At 32.4% G+C, this 20,564-nt stretch overlaps 4 protein-coding genes and 1 non-coding gene across 5 annotated transcripts; 1 reads left to right on the forward strand and 4 right to left on the reverse strand.

Annotated features, from left to right (window-relative positions):
• Window positions 1-84: 84 nt before the first annotated feature.
• LOC105644763 (monooxygenase 1) lies at window positions 85-2,123 on the reverse strand. The gene is made up of 5 exons (XM_020683256.3): window positions 1,907-2,123; window positions 1,455-1,601; window positions 1,298-1,348; window positions 820-1,217; window positions 85-730 (listed from the first exon to the last, which is right to left on the reverse strand). The coding sequence occupies exons 1-5, from the start codon at window positions 1,984-1,986 to the stop codon at window positions 222-224; spliced, it is 1,185 nt and encodes a 394-aa protein (XP_020538915.1). The 5' UTR covers window positions 1,987-2,123; the 3' UTR covers window positions 85-221.
• A 6,967-nt stretch (window positions 2,124-9,090) lies between these two features.
• LOC105643838 (flavonol 7-O-beta-glucosyltransferase UGT74F1) lies at window positions 9,091-11,585 on the reverse strand. The gene is made up of 2 exons (XM_012229058.4): window positions 10,852-11,585; window positions 9,091-10,147 (listed from the first exon to the last, which is right to left on the reverse strand). The coding sequence occupies exons 1-2, from the start codon at window positions 11,515-11,517 to the stop codon at window positions 9,404-9,406; spliced, it is 1,410 nt and encodes a 469-aa protein (XP_012084448.1). The 5' UTR covers window positions 11,518-11,585; the 3' UTR covers window positions 9,091-9,403.
• Window positions 11,586-14,227: 2,642 nt separating this feature from the next.
• On the reverse strand, window positions 14,228-15,113 carry LOC105644754 (agamous-like MADS-box protein AGL62). Its single transcript, XM_012230219.4, has one exon. The coding sequence runs from the start codon at window positions 15,051-15,053 to the stop codon at window positions 14,418-14,420; it is 636 nt and encodes a 211-aa protein (XP_012085609.1). The 5' UTR covers window positions 15,054-15,113; the 3' UTR covers window positions 14,228-14,417.
• Window positions 15,114-16,379: 1,266 nt separating this feature from the next.
• On the forward strand, window positions 16,380-19,061 carry LOC105643830 (UDP-glycosyltransferase 74G1). Its single transcript, XM_012229046.4, has 2 exons — window positions 16,380-17,188; window positions 18,186-19,061. Exons 1-2 carry the CDS (start codon window positions 16,517-16,519, stop codon window positions 18,921-18,923), a joined length of 1,410 nt encoding a protein of 469 aa, XP_012084436.1. The 5' UTR covers window positions 16,380-16,516; the 3' UTR covers window positions 18,924-19,061.
• Window positions 19,062-20,488: 1,427 nt separating this feature from the next.
• On the reverse strand, window positions 20,489-20,561 carry TRNAE-CUC (transfer RNA glutamic acid (anticodon CUC)). The gene has a single exon. It is a non-coding gene; the product is annotated as a tRNA-Glu (tRNA).
• Window positions 20,562-20,564: the final 3 nt, after the last annotated feature.

Raw genomic sequence — 20,564 nt, forward strand, 5'->3', positions numbered from 1 at the left:
GTGATTTGTTCTCTCTCTAATTATAGTTTTGAAACTATAGTCGTAACCATATATTTGAACCGAGAAATTATTGAAACGAGCTCAGAACCAATAGGGGCCTTAAATTGATTTCAAATTGCTAAATCAATTTATGTTTCAGGTCCTAATTTTGTAGAATTACAAACTAATGAAGATACATAAATCTCAATTAAAATATTCTACGAAAAAAATATAAAGTATAATTACGGTTCGCGACAATCATAATCAGTGTGTTTGTTTGGATCTCTAAACAGAATAATTAGCAAGAAAATACACAAAACTTTCATGACCAAATTTGGAGGTTGGATAACAGTTCCAACAAGGTAAGTTTGGAGACAGAGCCAAAAGACTCTCATTTTTCTTTGCTTCAAATACTTATCTATTCCTTCTTCTACCTTCTCTTTCACAATTGCTTTATTTTGTATTTTCTCTGCTAAGCATCTTGCAAGAATCACTGCATCTTCTAAAGAAGCTGAGCCTCCTTGTGCCAGAAATGGACCCATTGCGTGCATGGCATCTCCTCCTACTGTTACCGTTCCTTTTCTAAAATTTGTTGTTAACACATCCCATGGTGCTCTATATCTCAACCCCGTCAAATGTAAAGATTCATGTTCGCTTTTGTTTATCATCTCTATTGCTTGCTCAGGGAAATCTTTGAGTATATCCATTGTTGATTCTTTAATTAGAATTTTATCTCTTGAAATCTTTGAATCTGTTACGAAAAGGATGTTGCTTTAAAAACCAGATCATGAAAATTGTAAAAAAATATCAGTTAAGAAAAGGGATTGAGTGTAGAATTACCTTCAGAAGTCGATTTTCGAGTGAGGAACCAATAAATTAAATTATCATTAACAGGCACTTGTCCAAGCTGAACATTGCGATCGCTCAGAAGAAGGAACTGATTAGCATAATCGTGGCCATTCTCATAATGAGAGAAGCCTCTAACAACACATGTAGGGGAAAACGCTATAGAATTTAGGCCTAAAATTCTTGCAATCACAGAGTTGAGGCCATCACATCCTATAACAATCTTGGCCTCGATTACACTTCCATTAACAAGACAAAGAACAGGATATGAAGTTATTGGATCCATTTCTATGGACTTCACTTGGGTACTAAACTGTATCGTGTCTGCTGGCAAATTATCCGCTAAAGCTTTAAGAAGGTCATTTCTTTTCAAGCATCGTCTTTCTCCACTCCTAAATTATGAAGTTACCAATCATCATCATTCTTATCATAATATCATGTACCATAACAAATTGAAAGATTAACTCATTACCCAAGTGAAATTTCTTTCGGCTTTTTGTCATGAATTGATATCTGACGGCAACTGCAGGCGTAATTAATTGAAAATTAGTTAATATAACTCGAAAAAAAAAAGGAAAGAAAAGAAGAGGAGAAAAATAGTGAAATTTGCTATAATTAGTTAATCTCACGATTGAATAAAGGCAGCAGTCTGCCTAAGCACTGAAGCAACACCAAGCTCATCAAGTGCTCGCCAACCATTTGCCTGCATTATGATTCCTACTCCTGTGGCTCTCAATGTCTCTGATTTTTCAAGGACTATGCTTCTAATACCTTTCCTGCAAAGTAATTTAAAACCCAATTTGTAACTTGCATTAATCTAATTAACATGGTTATTATTATTTCTTTTACAGATTATTTCCCTGAAAAATGGTTTTCTTGGGTACAACAACCAAATTGACATCTCCGGAAGACGAGAGTAGAATGGGATTTGAGCCACGAAAAGAGCCCTTCTGCAAAATGCAGAGAAGGCGATGTACATCAACCCTTCCAAAAGCCTACTAATGTGGGATGTTTCGCATAGTGAGTCTCTCTGTATAATTTAAATACAGAAGAAAAAATGAAAGAAAGGAAAATAGCAAACCTATGAAGGGCAAGAGCTGTAGCAAGACCACATATTCCACCTCCAACAATTACAATATCTTCTTCTCGTATTTGCTCCATTTTCTTCCTTCTTTCTTTTTTCTTTCTCTCCTGCTTCGTTTTGTTCTTAGAATATTAAGCTCATAAAGCTCATGTTTTTTACGAAAAATAGCAGTCAAAAGTATTTTTCATGGCAAGCTATTCTGGATTCATATGAATGAGGAAAAATTTAAATGCTTCCAATTAATTTGGCGCAGATACGGCAACTTTCAGTTTGACCAAATCATTATCCAATCATTTCTTTACAATAGCTTGTTTAAAAGATATTTTGAGAAATTACATTAAGATTTGTTCAAAACCAACTGAATTAAGTCCAAAAATAATAAAACCGCAGTTAAAAATGGGAGGGAGGACTTGTTCAACATTCCAATTCACCTACACTAGGTTTGATTTCTTGAAATCTCTGAATCTCTTATGAAAGATTGTTGAATTTAAGAGTACATCAATGGGAATTAACTATATATAGTTAACCTTATCACCTAATTTCGACTATATACATTTAATTTCCATTATTACAAATGATGGGCAGGAGGTTAGAGCCCATGAAGTGAAAATGTATGATGAGAGCTTACTTGGATTTAGGCTAACCAATGTTAAAAGGTTAGTACTAACCAATTAGCTAACTAGCTTGCCACCCTTATATGCTCTTTGTAGATTTTGTATTTAGGCGATGCGGAATTTTAACATCCATGATAAAATTTAAGAAACTTTTTATAAAGATTCAGAGATTTCAAGAGATCAAATTTAACGTCAAATACGGTTTTTGTTTAGTTGATTAAAAGCTAAACATCATAAGGTTAACCTTATACAATTTCAATCCCTTTTTCTTAATTGAATCTTTTACAATTTTCATGATCTAGTTTTTAAAGCACTTCACTTAATGCATTAGGTGATCGCATGGATTATATAATTGAGTCATGCACTTCGCATTTGGCCTCTTCTTAACGTTTACGGAACTATGAAGGGATCAAAGTTCGATTAAAATTGAAAACTTGAACTGAATCGACAAAGTTCTGTTTAAGAAAAAAAAAAAAAAGAAAATTCGGTTTTCAAAATATTGTAATATTAGATAATATTGAGATTGTCGTAATGATAAAATTTTAAAATTTATGGGGCCTATAAAAATTCATAATTCTGTCACCATAAACTGATGACTCGCACAATCTATGTATGTATAAAGGAAATAAAATTTATACACATAAGCATGTATTTAAACAACCAATGGCTTGAGACAATTGATATCTATTAGTTCCGGTGCAAACCATGAACAATTGACTTAAATGGATTATGATTCCTAAATGAGAATTAACCTAAATTATCTAAATTCCTCTCTCGAATTTAAATGGAATATTAAAATCACATGACATATGTGGGGCATCAGCTCTGATACCACTTGTTGGGCCTCAGGTATCACTTGCTTCGGCTCTGATACCACTTGTTTGGCCCTTTCAATCAATTAAGAGAAAATTAACGCAGCAGAAAAATAGAAATGGGACACACAGAAATTTACGTGGTTCACCCTCAACTGTTTAGGGCTACGTCCACGGGACAAACTTCTAATGATTCTTCCACTATTAAAAATAGTAGGTACACAGAGAGTAATACAAAAACAGTAGCACTCAAAGTGTTTTTCAAAAACACCCCATAATAATTTCCTCACTATTTTCCCTCCCCTAGTTTTAGAAAACCCTTCCTAAAACTAGATAACTCTCTCTACATTTTTTTTTCTGCTGTGTGTTGTGTGCTTTGCTTGAGGTTTCGCTACCTCTATTTATAGGAGAGATTAGTGAATGAGCCGTGTATAACTCATTCACAGCTCTCCATTTTGTCAACAATTGCCTATAATTGTTGATTTTCCTTTTTCTTTTCTTTCTTTCTTCAAAGAACATGTTTTCCTTCTTTTTTTTTTCTTTTTCAAAAGTGTGTGAGTCCCACATGTCGGGGGACCCACACCAATTCTCCCCCTCCCGACGACATGGTGGGACTCTCCATTCCTGCTGCTTTGACACACACCTCAGACTTCTCCTTTTGCCTCAGTTGTTGACAGAGCAACACACTTCTGTAATCTTGACTGCCACGACACAGCTCCCCCTGCAAATATGATTGGATATCCTGAAAATCCATTTCACTGCAGTCCAATGTTCCTTTCTAGGATTTGAAAGAAACCGACTCACTACTCCAACTGAATAAGCAGTATCTGGCCGTGTACAAACTATGGCATTCATCAAGTTTTCAACTGCTGAAGCATATGGAATCTTTTCCATTTCTTCCTTCTCTCCATCCATAGAAGGGCACGGTTTAAAACTCAATTTAAAGTGATTAGTAAGAGGACAACTAACCGCTTTAGCGTTTTCCATTCTAAACCTTTGAAGTACTTTCTCAATGTACTTCTCCTGTGACAACCATAATTTTTTGGCTCTTTGATTCCTTGTAATCTTCATGCCAAGAATCTGCTTTGCTGGTCCCAAGTCTTTCATAGCAAAAGACTTATTTAGCTATTTCTTCAAGCTATTAATTCTGACCAACAGTCACCATATTAACCACAACGAGCAAAAACAATGTAGTCAACATCAGAGAATTTCTTCATAGAAATATAGTGATATGAAGTAGTCTTTCTGTAGCCTTGCTCCCCCATAACAGACTCAAACTTCTTGTACCACTGTCTAAGTGCCTGCTTCAAGTCGTAAAAGCTCTTCCTCAGTTTGCAAACACAATCCTCTTTTTCTACGAAACCCTCTGAGTGCTCCATGTATATTTCTTCTTCCAAATCTCCATGTAGGAAGGTAGTCTTTTCATCCATTTGCTCGATTTCCAGTTCAAAACTGGCGACCATTCCGAGCACTGTTCGAATGGATGTCATTTTCAAAACTGGTGAAAAGATCAAAATTAATACCCTTTCTTTGATTGAACCCTTTCTTTGATTGAATCCTTTCACAATCAGTCTAGCTTTGAATCGTAGTTGGGAGCTGTGTTCTTCCTGCTTAATCCTGAACACCCACTTGTTCTTCAAAGCTTTCTTGCCTTTGGGCAACTTCACCAGCTCAAATGTTTCATCCTCATGCAAGGACTTCATTTCATCTTGCATGGCTTCAATCCAGTTCCTCTTGTGTTCATTTCCATAGTTTCTTCAAAGCTTTCAGGTTCTCCCCTGTCAGTCGTTAGTACATACTAATTGACTGGATATCTAGTAGATGGTTGTCAGACTCTACTAGATCTTCTTAATGTTTAAGAACCTTCCGGTGCTGGTGGTTGAACATGAACACCATAATCTTCATTTGGTTCATTATGATTAGGTACTTATGGATTTTCTAACTCTAGCACTTGTTCTTGTGGAACATTTTCTTCATCTTCAATTTGTTTGCGTTCTATTGGAGGGACTCTCTGTATGTCTGTTGAGTCTTCATCAGATCTATTGGCACTCTACTTCAATAACTTCAATAGTCTGATCTTCAACAAATACAGCATCGCGATTTCTTATAATCGTCTTCTGGATTGGGTAATAAAACTTATAGCCACATTGGTCTTGGCCACAGCCAATGAATACACACCGTCTAGTCTTGACATCAAGCTTAGACGGTTCATCCTTTGGGATATGCACGAAGGCTTTGCAACCAAACACTCGCAAATGATCATAGGAAACATCCTTTCCTAACCATACTCTCTCTGGAGTATCATACTGTAGAGGGAAATAGAGTGAACGGCGAACTGCTGTGAGTAACGTTTCACCCCAAATCTTTTAGACAACTTTGCATGTGAGAGTAAACATCTGACTCTCTCCATCAAAGTTTTGTTCATCCTTTCAGCCAAACTGTTCAGTTGCGGCGTCTTGGGAGGTGTCGTTTGATGTCGAATGCCATGCTCTTTGCAGAAAGCATCTAATGGCCCAGTGTATTCTCCACCATTATTTGTCCTGATACACTTCAGCTTCTTGCCTGTCTGTCTCTCAACCAGGTTTAGAAGACTTCAATGTGTATACCTAGGTCTTCCTAGAATGGTCATCGATAAATATCACAAAATATCGATTTCCACCATATGACATTGTCAATGGTTCACACAAATCTGAATAAATTAGATTTAATACATTCTTCATTCTAGAAGGAGGGTAATCTTGAAAGCTACTCTGTTTAGCTTTCCCGCCATACAATCAGAACACTTGTCTAGGTGAACTTCATCCAATCCAGGTAGTAGATTCTTTTTTGCCAGAGTTTTCTTATTCATGTGGCGTAGTCGTTTATGCCACAATTCAACTGTACTGTCATTCTCCGCTACACTCAAAGTGTCTTGGGAGAGTTTCGCAGGCATCACGTACAACTTTCGGTCTTTAGCTACCACAAATGAACCTTTGTGAGCTTCCACTGACCATTTCTGAAGGTGCTACAGAAATCTTCATTATCAAATCTACCAACCAAGATTTGGACGCATGTTCGAAAGCCCATTCCTCATCAGTCTTGTCTTTCGGTTTAGTTGAACTAAATACAGGCAAATGCATTTTGATTACCATAAGGAGATCTCTCATTTCTCCATCTATGGTAATTCCCGCCATTTAGACTGATCATTTTGCTTGTCCATTTTGACTTGCGTGGAAAATCATCACCAACATAATCCGTATACATGAACAGTAGTATACGTGAATAATGATCATGAATAGTAATAGTATACTCAAATAGTAACTGTATGCATGAATAGTAACTGTACACGTGAATAGTACTATGCGTGAATAGTGCTGAGCTTACTTGAAACAGACTTGTTCACCATCAACTTTGAGTTACTATTTTACTATTTATCACTAAGTCGATTCTGCAACGTCTTTCCGAAAGGACAGCACCAATGGACTCGTCGTAATTTTCTCTTCGTCTTGGTATATTTATTTTCAAAATATATCCATGGATCCGGTACTGCTATCTGACCGACTGGATCTACTGAAACCTTCGGCTCTGATACCACTTGTTAGGCCTTAGGTACCACTTTACTCAGCTCTGATACCACTTGTTGGGCCTCAGGTACCACTTTTCTCAGCTCTGATACCACTTGTTTGGCCCTTTCAATCAATTAAGAGAAAATTAATGCAGCGGAAAAATAGAAATGAGACACACAGAAATTTAAGTGATTCACCCTCAACTGTTTAGGGCTACGTCCACGGGACAAACTCCGAATAATTCATCCACTATTAAAAATAGTAGGTACACAGAGAGTAATACAAAAATAGTGGCATTCAAAGTGTTTTCCAAAAACACCCCACAATAATTTCCTCACTATTTTTCCCTTCTCTAGTTTTACGAAACCCTTCCTAAAACTAGATAACTCTCTCTACATTTTTTTTTTACTGTATGTTGTGTGCTTTGCTTGAGGCTTTGCTACTTCTATTTATAGGAGAAGTTAGTGAATTAGCCGTGTATAACTCATTCACGGCTCTCCATTTTGTCAACAATTGTCTGATTTTCCTTTTTCTTTTATTTCTTTCTTCAAAGCACACGTTGTTTTTCTTTTTTTTCTTTTTCAAAAGTGTGTGGGTCCCACATGTCGGAGGGACCCATAACAACATCTACTTGTAGCATAACGTGATTAAAACTCATTAAGTCGGTTTTAATTTTTTTAACCTCAAAGAACTTAACTTATCTTTAGGTCTAAAATTCTAAACTTAATATGTGAGATCCAATCTAAGTTGTCAGTTTATCTATTATACTAGTCGATTTAAAATCATGCAAAAATGAATACCAACATATTCACAAGCATTAACCTCAAATATATTAAATCAAAAATATTAGGCATTTAAATATAAATCAAGCTATTCATGGTTGCATTATAAACTAATAGAGACATTCCATATCTAGATTTAGAAGTTACCATGCTTAATTGCAAATTTGCAATTAACTTAAATAACTCAAAAAGAATAAATGGCATAGTAAAACAAATTTTGAGATTTTCTTGCTATTTTCTCTACTGTGTTGCACGTCCAAGCTGCAAATGTCCAGGTTCATTGATTCACTTGGGCTTCTTCTATTCTTTGGGCTTCTATGTAATTTTTAGAACAATCTATTGTGCCATAATTTGCCTAAAACACAAAGAGATTAAGGTTGCTCAAAGGTTTGATCAACAAATTGAGGAGAAAATAAAATAAATGGTAAATTACATTCATTTTTGGTTACTCTCTTCGGAAGTCAGATTATTGGATTAGCAGTTCAATTGTTGAGTTTTTATTTCATGAAAATTAACAAAATTTAATTAATTAATGTTAGAATAATTTTTAGAGTTATAAGATTATAAATTTTTAAAAACTTGAAAGATTATGTGAGATTATGAGTTTAATTTTTAATCCAAGTTCAATTAACTTCTATTTTATAATTCAAGAAAACTAATAATTCAACAACGTCAGCTCTGCCCTTTAAAAAAATTCCTGACGTAATAAAAGCACAATACAGAATTACGTTTCACTTCTTTATTTCTTTTCATTACACGACCTTGTCGCTGGTCTTTGTTGACCTCTGTGGAAAGCTGATCTCTTTAGCTATTTGAGACCAGTTTTTCTCCGACAATCATTGCGTGCCTTGGAATCCAGTTGCGTGCTTTAGCACATCACGAAGTGCAAAAATAGGTGAAATGCAAAGATAAAAAGCTAAAGAAATGAGATAAGTGGTTATGAAATTATTATACAAAATCGATTCTTTTAATTTTTTTCAGTTGCTTGATTCTGATTAATTGCAGTAAAAAAGAGTGAAATTAGACCATTAAAAAATTAATTTAAGATTATACTGTAAATGGAAAATTGGAGACCGAGGATGAGTTGTCATGAAGAAAATGAATGCTATAAGTTTCAGTAGGTTATTTTGAAACTTATCATTCCACTCAACCAAACTCTAGATTAGCTAATCGGATTTCATATTGATTATTTTTTATTCAATAAATTTATTCAATTTTAAATTAAACTATAATTGTATTTGAGAGTTAGAATTGAAGTATTTAGAAATTAAGTTCATTTTAGAGTATAATTACGTAAAGTTCAAAAGTATTTCAAATGGTTTCTACTAAATATGGAAAACTAAATGAACAGCGGAGAAAGCACCGCACCTCCAAGAAATGGAAGGAAAAAACACTTATGAAAAATTAAATTTTTTTGGTCCTTCAATATATAAAAAGTATATATATTTTACTCTCAAAGAATAAAAATTGCATTTCGCCTCCAAACTTTATTTTATATTGGGCCCTGTCCTTCAAGTAGATTGAGCATAAAAATTAGAGATGAACAATGAGAAAGTGCAGAGATGAGGTAAGCTAAATAAGGCATTCCTGTAAGAGAAGTACAATAAAATGACAGAAGTAAACTACTGTTGTTCTGCCAAATTCTGTTCAGACTTGGCAGACACCTTAACAGCCTTTTTCCAAGTTACTTTGATCGGGGTGGCCATTTCACGGTTTTTGGAAAGATGAGAACTCTTCTAATTCACATGCATGATTTGTTAGAACAAGATTGGACTAATTTAGCCACAAATTCATCAATATTTTTATAAGAAGTCCCACCTTCATTGACTGCCTCCCTTGCCAATTCCTTCCATTTGCTAGCATTTCTTTTCAATTCTTTCCCTTTCTCTCCCTCCAATAATTCCAAAATGCAATACTCTATTTCTTTCCCTCTTGTAATCCCTTTCTCATCAACTTTAACTTTAATTCCCATTTTCCAAACATCTCTTATGTACTTAGCATTAGTACTTTGGTCTGTCCTTTGAGGCATTGCCACCATTGGGACTCCTAAACTTAATGCCTCCAAACTTGAATTCCACCCACAATGTGTAACAAAACATCCAATTGCTTCATGTGATAAGACCTCTAGTTGTGGACACCAATTTACCACTATACCCTTTTCTGAATTTTCTTCTATAAACTTTTTTGGGAGTTTAGCCTCTTCATTTTCCCTTACTACCCATAAAAAATAGCTTTTGCTACCCTTTAATCCACAGGAAAGCTCTTCCATTTGCTCTATTTTGAGATCTACAAGGCTACCAAATGATACATATGCAACTGACCCTTTTGGTCTTTTACTAAGCCAATTCATGCAAGCTTCGTTATTTGGCTTAAATATGCTGATTCCATAGTCTTTGTCATTTTCAAGCTGCTTGTCTAAGTAAATTGAGGGTATACATGGTCCAATTGTTTTAAATGGCCAGATCTTGGCAAGCCAATCTACTACCTATAAACAAAAATCAAGTCTTAAAAAAAAAGAATATATATATATATATATATATAGATTTGACAAATTAAATTTTGTTAATGACAAAATTGATATTTTATTACAATTTAAGGGAAAAATTAATATAACCACAGTTTAATTCACCGTATCAAGAAAAAAGATTATTTAATTAATTTTTGAAAACATAAATCTTTATGTGTGAATTTCATTCAACCTTAAAGACTTAATTAACTGGAAAATTACTTTTATCTGTCGTACTATAAACTAATGTTAACATAAAAAAATTTTGAAGTTAAATGAAATTAATAGAGATATACAAATAATATTAAAATTAAATGCCATAATAGCATAGAAAATATGCAAACTAATTTAGTATTTTGTCACTGGCTAATAGCCTAGTAATCAAAGAAAATACTTATTTAAATCGAGTTTATATTCCTATCTATGGATAAAATTAATGAAAATAAGATTTTTTTAAAAAAATTATTTTTAGTTTATCTTTTTTTTTTCATGCTGAGAAATGTCCTCGTTTTAATAAAAATTTTATTTTCATTAGTTTAGTCCATGGATGAAGCCATAAAACCCTGTCTGGATAAGTAAACCCAATAATCAAATACTTATAACATAAAAGGTTGGAAAGCATCTCATTTTGATGCATCAAAACAGAGATGGATTGAATTAGTACTGTAATTAAGTTTAATTACCTCCTTTTCCAAGTCATAGAAAGTGTTGCAGAAAACCCAATCAGCTTTATCAATATTAGAGCACTGATCCACAAGCATGTCGAAAAAAGCAGGGTATGACCCAAAATCAGAAACAAAAGAAGGCAAATCTTGAAGTTGAAGTGGAGGCAAACCAGGAACCCTCAAAATTTCAGAATTTGAAACAGGAAGTTCAATAAGCTTCTTGTGGATATGATAATATATACTATCGACAGCACAAGATTGAGTAAAAAAAGCAGCACTAAACAGCTGAAACTTTTCAGCCACATCAAGACCCCAAGGCATAAACGCATCGTATATTATACAATCAACAGGACATTCTGACACTGAATTGTTCAGCCTCTGGACAAGATTTGTAAGGCTTTTTGGCCCAATATCCCAAAACATAGCCAAATAGGCTTCAATGTTCTCTCTCTGGCTTTGATCACAATCATCATAGACGTCCGAAATGGTTTCAAGTGCAATGGATGGTGATGATGATGAAGGTTTGTGAATGGTGTTGGAGAGGGATTTAGTAGTAACAAATGTGACTTTGAGACCTTTGTTTTGAAGGCGCTTAGAGAATTGGAGCATCGGGTTTATGTGGCCTTGGGCAGGGTAGGCTAAGACTAAACAATGTCCTGTGGAAGTTTTCGTTGCCTTCTCCATTTCTCTCTTTTCAGGTTTGAGTGTTCTAGCTCTTTCCTCGCATTTATATAGAAATCAAGTTCATCGTGTTTAATTTGTTTTTTTACGTGCAAAAATTTAAGAGGTTCACGGGAAACGTCTTGTAGTATGGATTCACTATTTTAGAAAAATTCTAAACCTACCTGCTACAGAAATAGCTTTATTAGCTCGAGCTCGACTCAAATAGCTAACTCCTTTATCTAGCTTTTCTATTGGCAAAGAAGATATTTTCAAGAGGATGAAAGGTTTGAGAGGAATTCTACCCTTGTGGGGGCGGGGCTGGCTGGCTAAGTTCAAAAGAGAATTATCTAACCTCTTTATTACTTTTTCTCCGTTATTATAAAGTGTTTCTTCATCAAATTAATTGTTTTAGTTGCTTATAAATATTTTAATAACTTTTCATAAAATGCAAATGTTGAAAGCTAAATTTTATATGAGTTAATTTTTTATAAAATATTATAATTAATATAAAAATTACTTAAAAAACTGTTACCGAATATATTCTTAGATATATCTAAAACTTTTTAGCTTGTGGCAACATAGAAAAAAATAATCCACTTGCAGGCTTAGCTCATACTTAATTAGAAATAGTTACCAATTTAAATATTATTAGACCTAAATATAAAACCTCCTTTTGAGGAAAAAAAAAAAAAAAAACTAATTCACCCTGCTTCTTGAAAGTCCTACTTTTACCAGAATAATTAGTTTCCATCAATGTCCCAAATGGGAAAAAAAAAAAAGCCACATTTATAACATTTATCTGATGCATGACTAAAATTTCATAGATATAGCATTTGGTGACATTTCAGCTAAATCATTGAAAAAAGGGTGGCTAAAATTGACATTATTGACCGCTCAATTATAAATCATGAAAAGGCCGGTGACGTTATAGCTGACATTTCGTAACTTCATTTTCTTTTTTCTTCCCTTCTGTTTTTGGGTTGGAAAAAGCTCAACCTTCTATGACTCTCTACTTCAATTAGTAAGGACAAAACATGCTGTCAAAATCTTAACCAATTAATGCGATTGGTGACAGCTGACCCATAATAATTGAAAATTTTATTGTTTTGATATATAAAAAAAAAATTGGTAACAAATGTTCATTTAGCACTTATTTTATAATAAAATTACTATTTTTTTTTTTTATTTTCAAAAATTAAGTGAGCAGTTTCTTTATTTTTGTGATATTTGTTTAATTATAAGTACAACCCAAATGTCTGTTATGGATTGCTTATTTCTATCTGGGAAATTATCGGAAATCTAAATATTTTGGTAAAAGGGTGAATTATAAATGTGCTTATTTCTATTCGGAACATTGTCGAAAATCTAAATATATTATGATAAAAGGAGCCAAGTACACAGTGTTTGTGTATTTATATATCTTGAGAATTTTAAAGAGTGGGTTCGGTTAAAAAAAAAAAAAGAAAAAATTTGACAATTCATTAAAAAGAATATATATAACGTGATTACATAACGATATTTTCAAAGAAATACACAATTTTCTGTTTGGAGATAATCTTAGAAGAAAAGATTAATACGTTCTGGCTAAAAATTGATAATTTTTTTTTAAACAGAATGATAGAAAAAAACTTTTTACAATATAGTCTTGAATTTTAATTTTTTATGAAACTTGCTATATCTATAACCCATGGAAAAGTTCAAAATACAACAGTACCAATCTCTATTAATAAAATATCATTATTCCAACCTAAAAAACTTATGTTTTCAACCAAAAGTAATCAACGGATCATATAGTACTCGAACTGTTAAAAAAAGAACAAATTATAAACACACACACATATATATATATATATAAACTCTTCAATGATGAGGAACAACTCAGTGAAATAAGAAAGAACACTCAAAAACCCTATTATGTGGGTTCAAAAGATACTCGAGATCTATTAATAATATTTGATATAAGAGATTAAATCAAAGATTCATTCCAAATGAATACATATTTAAAATCATTGAAAAAAATTTAAGATAAAAAAATTAAAAAAGATCAATAGCGAATCAAAAAACATGATTCGAAAAATGGTGGTCTGGTTGGTTTTCTTAATTATGTAAAGAGTGAGAGGTCTCAAGTTCAAATCCTCTCAATCACAGTTGTTTTCATCAATTTGGTGAACCAAGAAAAAGACTATCTCTGTTTTATAGTTAGCTGTATCATTTCAGCTCATAAAAAAAAAAACACAAATTATATTGCTTCTAACTATATAATTTGTTAAAACTAAGTTTATGTTGTACATAAGTGCAAATTATTACCTTAAACTATTAATAGCAATTTTACTCAAAAACTTGATAGGGAAATAAAGCAAATTTGGAAGTTCATCACTCAATCCGTTTTGAGAGGCAGCTGGCACGGATGAAGTCATTTCTACTCAAACCAACAACTCCGTTTCTTTATTAATTTCTTCTTGTTAGGAATGAAATTTTCTAATCATTATAACTACAAGAATATATAACATCTTTAAAAATAACAGATATTGACTTATTATATCCTCTTGATACATTACCTTTAATCAAGGGTCTCATCCACTGATACAATACCCTTTATTTGTCATTTATTACATTAAAAAATTCCAATTCCAATATATATATTACAAGTAATAAAAGTGATTTATTACATTCATTCTACAAACAAATTGCAATAATATAACATTTCAGACAACAAAAAAAAAAAGTGATATTAACCAGAAATATGAAAAATCAAACAATATCATTCAAAAACAAAAATTAAAAGGAAAAACAGAAGCATTCATCCCTCACTTTGACACTTCCATCTATTAATTTATCTTATAATTAACCATTCTTTCATCATTAATCAGTATAATAAACACTAAACACACAAATAATCAAAGCCACCATATTAAAACACTTCAATAAGACCCATCTCCAAAACCAAATCCTCCATTACTAGCACCATTACATTCAAAACCATCCATATTATAATTTTGATTACCCATCATCATCAACTCATTAACCCTAATACCAACATTTCCCTTCAACACCTTCAATGCACAAACATACTCTTCAAGCTCCTCTACACCCATATTATCAATAGGCTCATCCCACCAAAAACCTGCGTTCATATTTTCTCTCACTTTATTCCATTCTTCAATCTTCGCCAAACACTTCGTCTCCTCCTCTAACTCCTTCACTGCCTCCTCATACTCTTTATTCCATTTTGGAACATTAGGGTTTTTCATATTAACATCGTCAATATTTAAGGTCGTCGGCTCGTCTTCGTTAGACGCAAAAGTACCTTCATTTAGATAGCGATCCAGAACAACATCAACATTAGGATTGCCAAATGCGAATACCTTTTTGCCTGGCGAAAAGGCGATAAGCGCCACCTGAGCTCCGCAAAGGAGACTGAGTTCACTTGCTTTCTTGACTAAACCTGCACGGCGTTTCGAGAAGGTTACTTGCAAATTGCTTTTCCTTTCAATTGGTTTGATCTCTATCTTTTGTCGACCTTTTGTTCTCTTTTGGTTTGTCTTTGTGTTAACCATTGTGACTATAGATAGAGATAGAAACGTAAAGAAGAGAAACACTTCAACGTCAAGAGACCGCTATTGCTTTGCTTGCTGCTGTTACAATAATGGAATTGTTGCAATTTGCTGCATATTTATAGGGAGGCAACGACTAGAACCCTAATAGTAGAGATCCCGGCCATGCAGATAATATGTTGTAGTAATATTGTAATGGGCCGAATCAGAGGCCCAGTCAAACCAAGCCCAATTTATGCCAAGTAGACAAAATAGATTTTTTTTTTTTTTAAATTTTTACCATTCAAAAAGAGGAAAGTAAATATTTGAATTCATTGTAATTGGATATGTGAGATGTGGTGGTAGACGACTATGATTTAGGAGAAAATTGAGGAATTAAATCGGTACAGTGGTATGGAGCTAAGAAAGGTGATGAACAATTAAGGAAGATTTTGACTTGTATTTTAAAAAAAAAAATAATAATAAAAAAACAAAATTCATAAAATCTGCAAAGAATCCGATCCCATATTTCAAGTTTGAACATAAAGTTTACTTCCTTTTATTTAAAAAAGAAAATATTATTGTTAGGGCTGTGCATGACCAGTAATTTTCTTAGTCTTTTGCTGCAAAATGAGATATTTTAATTCATTTATTATAAAAAAAGTATATAATTCATTTTCATAAATATTTAGTTGAATTTCATATTTTTCCTAGTATAAGGTACTATATATATTTGTTTTTCTTTGATAGAATCAAGATATTTCAATTCTTTTTGAGCATGAAGCGTAAAATTTTTTTTTTATAATAATTATATCGTCTGAAAATCAAACTTGTACTCGTGAGCTTGCAATTTACTATATTTTAATGCACCAACATAAAATTGAATAATTCTCTATTAAAAAAAATACAAATATATTATAAATGCAGCACATACATTGAATAATATCTAAAACAGAGACATTGGCGTTATGTTTGGGCGGGACTATTTGTTTTCTAGTCAGTCAAAGATCCAAAACCACTGATAAACACATGTTTATATTTGAGTATAATAGAAGAAAATGCAGTGTTCTCCAACAAAATAAAACAAATATTATTTAAGGGTAAAAAAAACTATTTGTATTCAACTTGTCGATATTCGATGCTTGGATTTATTCATATACTTAATTAATCTTTAAAGAGTTTCTTTTAAAGAAATTAATATTATTTTTTTAGCTGTAAATAATTAAAAATACATCTATTGAAATGATTTTTTTTTTTTAATTGGTTTGAGCCGTTGGACCCATAATTTCATTATCGTCCAAGGTTGAAATATAATTCTTAAAGAAAAAAAAACAAAAGGATCATATTAGTATCTCATCTTCCAAGATTCTCCACCCGCTCCTTATCCTTTACCATATACAACTAGTGCGCTTCAGTGCATTATGTAAATAAATACAACCCAACCTGAACCAAAACGAAATCAAACACTTCAAGAAGTTTAAAATTTTATGTTGCAGAAACCAAAAATGGAGAATAAACCCTACAAAGCTCACTGTATAGTCTTACCCCATCCAGCCCAAGGTCACATAAACCCTATGTTTCAATTCTCTAAACGAATACAAAACAAAGGAGTTAGAGTAACTCTTGTTACTACTAAATTCGTTTCCAAAACTATCAAGCACAAACCATCATCAACATCATCCATTGTTCTGGAAACCATATCGGATGGCTACGATGAAGGAGGTATAGATCAAGCTGAAAGTGTAGAAGTCTACTTAGAATCTTTCAAGAAAGTGGGAACTAAAACACTCTGTGATCTTCTTGATAAGTTAAACGACAATGGCTTTCCAGTAAGTTGCATTGTTTATGATGCTTTCATGCCTTGGTGCCTTGAAGTTGCAAAGAAAAATGGGTTAGTTGGTGCTGTTTTTTTCACTCAATCTTGTGCTGTTGATATTATATACTATAATGTCTATAAAGGGTTAATTAAACCTCCTCTTGATCGAGAGACTCAAGTTCTGGCACCTGGTTTAACTCCACTTGAAGTTGAGGATCTTCCTTCTTTTGTTCATCATTTTGGATCTGACCCTGCTGTCTTTGACATGCTTGTGGATCAATTCTCCAATATTGATGAAGTTGATTGGGTTCTCTGCAACACATTCTATGAGTTGGAACAAGAGGTCAGTACTAGTTAAATTTGTTTTTTCTTTTACAGAAAAAAATTTGATTAATTAGGGTATTATAGTACCACTTTTGCCCCTTTTTCTCTTATCTAATAAACTAAGAAATTTATTTGCTGATAAAAAAAAAATTAAAGTAAAATTACGTGTTTGTCTGGTTAATAAAAAGAAATAAGAATATGTTATAATAGATAAATTTTTAATAGTGTGTGAGTGATTGATTTAGTTTTGTTCAGTAATAAATTATGGTGATTAAACTTGTTATCATTTTCTAGAATGGTAGTAAAATATTGATTTATTTTTATTAATATGTTATATTAATTTTAATGATTCATTCATGAACTATTGGCAAAGACCAGCTGGCCTGATGGGACTTACTAATTACCAGTCATCCAACAAATACTTTTCAAGACAATGAAGGGATCTTACTTAACAATCACCAAGTAACATAATTTACCCTTGATTTCTCTTCATTTTTCCTCTTCTCTGTTTCTTGTATTCCACCCCCTTCCCCTCTTTCCAAACACGTTAAAGAGACATTGAAAATAGTGTTTGATGATCAATAGGGTTGATATGAGCGAAACGTAATTTGATATTTTAAATAAAAAATATCAAGTATTTTATTTTTATGGATGAGAAAATTCTTACTAAGAGTACTCTCGTTTAAGAGTCTGATAAATACGAATAGAATTAAATTCAATCTAGTAGGTTATATGACTCGTTCAACAATAGGTATGAAACTAAATCTAAAAGAAGTCATAAAATTTAACCACATCAAAATTTCAATTGCTTGGTCAAGTTTTGAAAATTGAATAAATAGCAAGACACTTCTGAAATAAAATTAAAATTTCAGAACCAAATATTATATTAAATTAATACCTTCTTTTTACCATAATAAATAACAATAATAGTAATAAGTTTGGTAGCCATACATACAACTCATCCTATATATTGTTTCCACATCTTTGAATTTGAATTTGACATTGTACATATATAGGCTGCAGATTGGCTGGCAAAGCTATGGCCATTGAGGACAATAGGACCAACAATACCATCAATGTACTTAGACAAGCAACTCCAAGATGATAAAGACTATGGTTTCTACATCTACAAGCCAAATAATGAAGCTTGCAAGAATTGGCTAAATGGGAAGCCTAAAGGATCAGTAGTATATGTATCTTTTGGAAGCCTGGCCACTCTAGCCACTGAGCAAATAGAAGAGCTGTCTTGGGCTTTAAAGAGCATAACAATTAGTAATAATTATTATTTCTTGTGGGTAGTAAGAGAATCTGAACAAACTAAACTCCCAAGAAACTTCATACAAGAAATTTCAGAAAAGGGTAATTTAGTGGTAAAATGGAGTGCACAGCTAGATGTGTTGGCATGTGAAGCAATAGGTTGCTTTGTTACACATTGTGGTTGGAATTCTACTTTGGAAGCTTTGAGTTTGGGAGTTCCAATGGTGGCTATGCCTCAATGGACTGACCGAAGTACTAATGCTAAGTATATTATGGATGTTTGGAAAATGGGAATTAGAGCTCATGTTGATGAGAAAGGGATTGTTAGAGAAGATGCTATAAGGGATTGCATACAGAAAGTGATGGATGGGGAAAGAAGAGAATGTATAAAAGAAAATGTGGAGAAATGGAAGAAATTAGCCAAAGCAGCTGCAAATGGAGGTGGAAGTTCTGATAGGAATATAACTGAGTTTGTGGATAACTTGATTCAGTCCTAATTAATTACGCAGTATTTAATATTGCTCTTTTTTCCGGTAATTATAAATTTTGCATCTGAACTTTTAATATTTTATTTTTATTTTAGTGGCCGGAAAACATTTGCAATTAAGTATCTGAATTGAATAATTTTAGCAGAATTAAGTGTATTTTATCAAAATTTGTTACCTTGATTCTAGATTTAATATTGAAGATGACTCGATTAAGATACACTTGACAAAGAATTCTCAACAAATCAGATTAACTCTTAATAAACAATTAGGTACCAAATCAAAAGCTAAGATCTCAAAGCAAATTCTGAGAATTGCTTGATTAGCTAACCTTAAAGAAATGGCATTTTAGTTTCAACGTAACCAAATTGAAAGACAATGATTCTTAATATTTCAATTACTATATATTTCTTGGAATTAGTCGTAAACAATTCATGGTTTTTCATTTAGTGAATTAATCTGAAACCATTTCCTAAATTATATTTCTCTTAGATTTTAATTAGAAATATACAAATCAAAAAATATTATTCAAAAACAAAAATTAAAAGGAGAACATAAGCGCCACTTGAGCTCCACAAAGGAGGCTGAGTTCACTTGCTTTCTTGACCAGACCGACACGCCGTTTCGAGAAGGTTACTTGCAAATTGCTTTTCCTTTCGATGGGTTTCGTATTTTTGCCATGAAAGAAAGAGGGAAGTCAATCTTTGAATTCAATATTGTAATTGAATATGGGAGATGGGTTAAGGTAGCAGATGACTTTGATTTAGGAGAAAATCGAGCAATTAAGTTGGTATTACTGTATTAGTGTTATGGAACTAAGAAAGTTATGAATAATTAAGGAAAATATTGATTTGTATTTTTTGAATATAAAATGAAAGAAATAAAATGAATTCAAGAAAATTTTATCTGGACCGGATCTATACTCCACTCATGAAACAAACCAATAATTCTTATTGAAACGAGAGTATTTAACATTTTTTAAATAATCCTTCCTGTTATTGGTTTAATTCATATGCGTTTGCTATGAACCTAATATCGATAAGTAATTTCTGTGAATCCAACCCATATTTTGAAGATTCAAACATATCATGGTTTTACTTTTTTTTTTTTTTTTTTTTTGAAAAAAAAAACTAGTAGAGTTTAAGTAGGGTTATTTCATCATGAATTAAATTTAGTGGTGATGGAAGTATGGTTACTTAGGAACATTATGTAGTTAAATAATGTCTTCAGTACATTTGAAAAAAATTACCTAATCAAATAATCCATCATTACATCACATGTATTATTATTTCATTTGATTTTATGTAATTGTTATTATCTTTTTAGATTTCATATAATACCTATTAAATTTTAAGAGTTTTTATGAAATTGATATTGAAATTAGGCATATATTAGAAAAATAAATATATTTACGATTTTCTTTTTATTTGTATACGTATTTCCATTTTCATTGAATGTAATTAACCAAAATATCAGTGCTGTATGAAATTCAATTAATTGAAAAAGTTAGTGTTATAGAAAAATCAAATTCAATAGAACAAAGTTAAAATTCGAAAAATGAAAAACAAAAATAATTATTCCGTTGCCGGGAATCGAACCCGGGTCTTTCGGGTGAGAGCCGAATATCCTGACCAACTAGACTACAACGGATAG

This window comes from Jatropha curcas, chromosome 3, assembly GCF_041381405.1.
Source record: "Jatropha curcas cultivar XTBG-Jc1 chromosome 3, XTBG_Jcur_1.0, whole genome shotgun sequence".
In the NCBI taxonomy this organism is placed as follows: domain Eukaryota; kingdom Viridiplantae; phylum Streptophyta; class Magnoliopsida; order Malpighiales; family Euphorbiaceae; genus Jatropha; species Jatropha curcas.

What these genes read in the sequence shown, in the direction of transcription:
- LOC105644763 (XM_020683256.3), bottom strand. Translation starts at nt 1,986, where the DNA reads ATGGAGCAAATACGAGAAGAAGATATTGTAATTGTTGGAGGTGGAATA. An exon ending in CCGAAAGAAATTTCACTTGG is followed by an intron (nt 1,218 to 1,297) that starts GTAATGAGTTAA and finishes TTCATAATTTAG; the next exon opens with GAGTGGAGAAAGACGATGCT. An exon ending in TCGAAAATCGACTTCTGAAG is followed by an intron (nt 731 to 819) that starts GTAATTCTACAC and finishes TTTTCGTAACAG; the next exon opens with ATTCAAAGATTTCAAGAGAT.
- LOC105643838 (XM_012229058.4), bottom strand. Translation starts at nt 11,517, where the DNA reads ATGGAGAAGGCAACGAAAACTTCCACAGGACATTGTTTAGTCTTAGCC. An exon ending in TCTATGACTTGGAAAAGGAG is followed by an intron (nt 10,148 to 10,851) that starts GTAATTAAACTT and finishes TTTTGTTTATAG; the next exon opens with GTAGTAGATTGGCTTGCCAA.
- LOC105644754 (XM_012230219.4), bottom strand. Translation starts at nt 15,053, where the DNA reads ATGGTTAACACAAAGACAAACCAAAAGAGAACAAAAGGTCGACAAAAG.
- LOC105643830 (XM_012229046.4), top strand. Translation starts at nt 16,517, where the DNA reads ATGTTGCAGAAACCAAAAATGGAGAATAAACCCTACAAAGCTCACTGT. An exon ending in TCTATGAGTTGGAACAAGAG is followed by an intron (nt 17,189 to 18,185) that starts GTCAGTACTAGT and finishes GTACATATATAG; the next exon opens with GCTGCAGATTGGCTGGCAAA.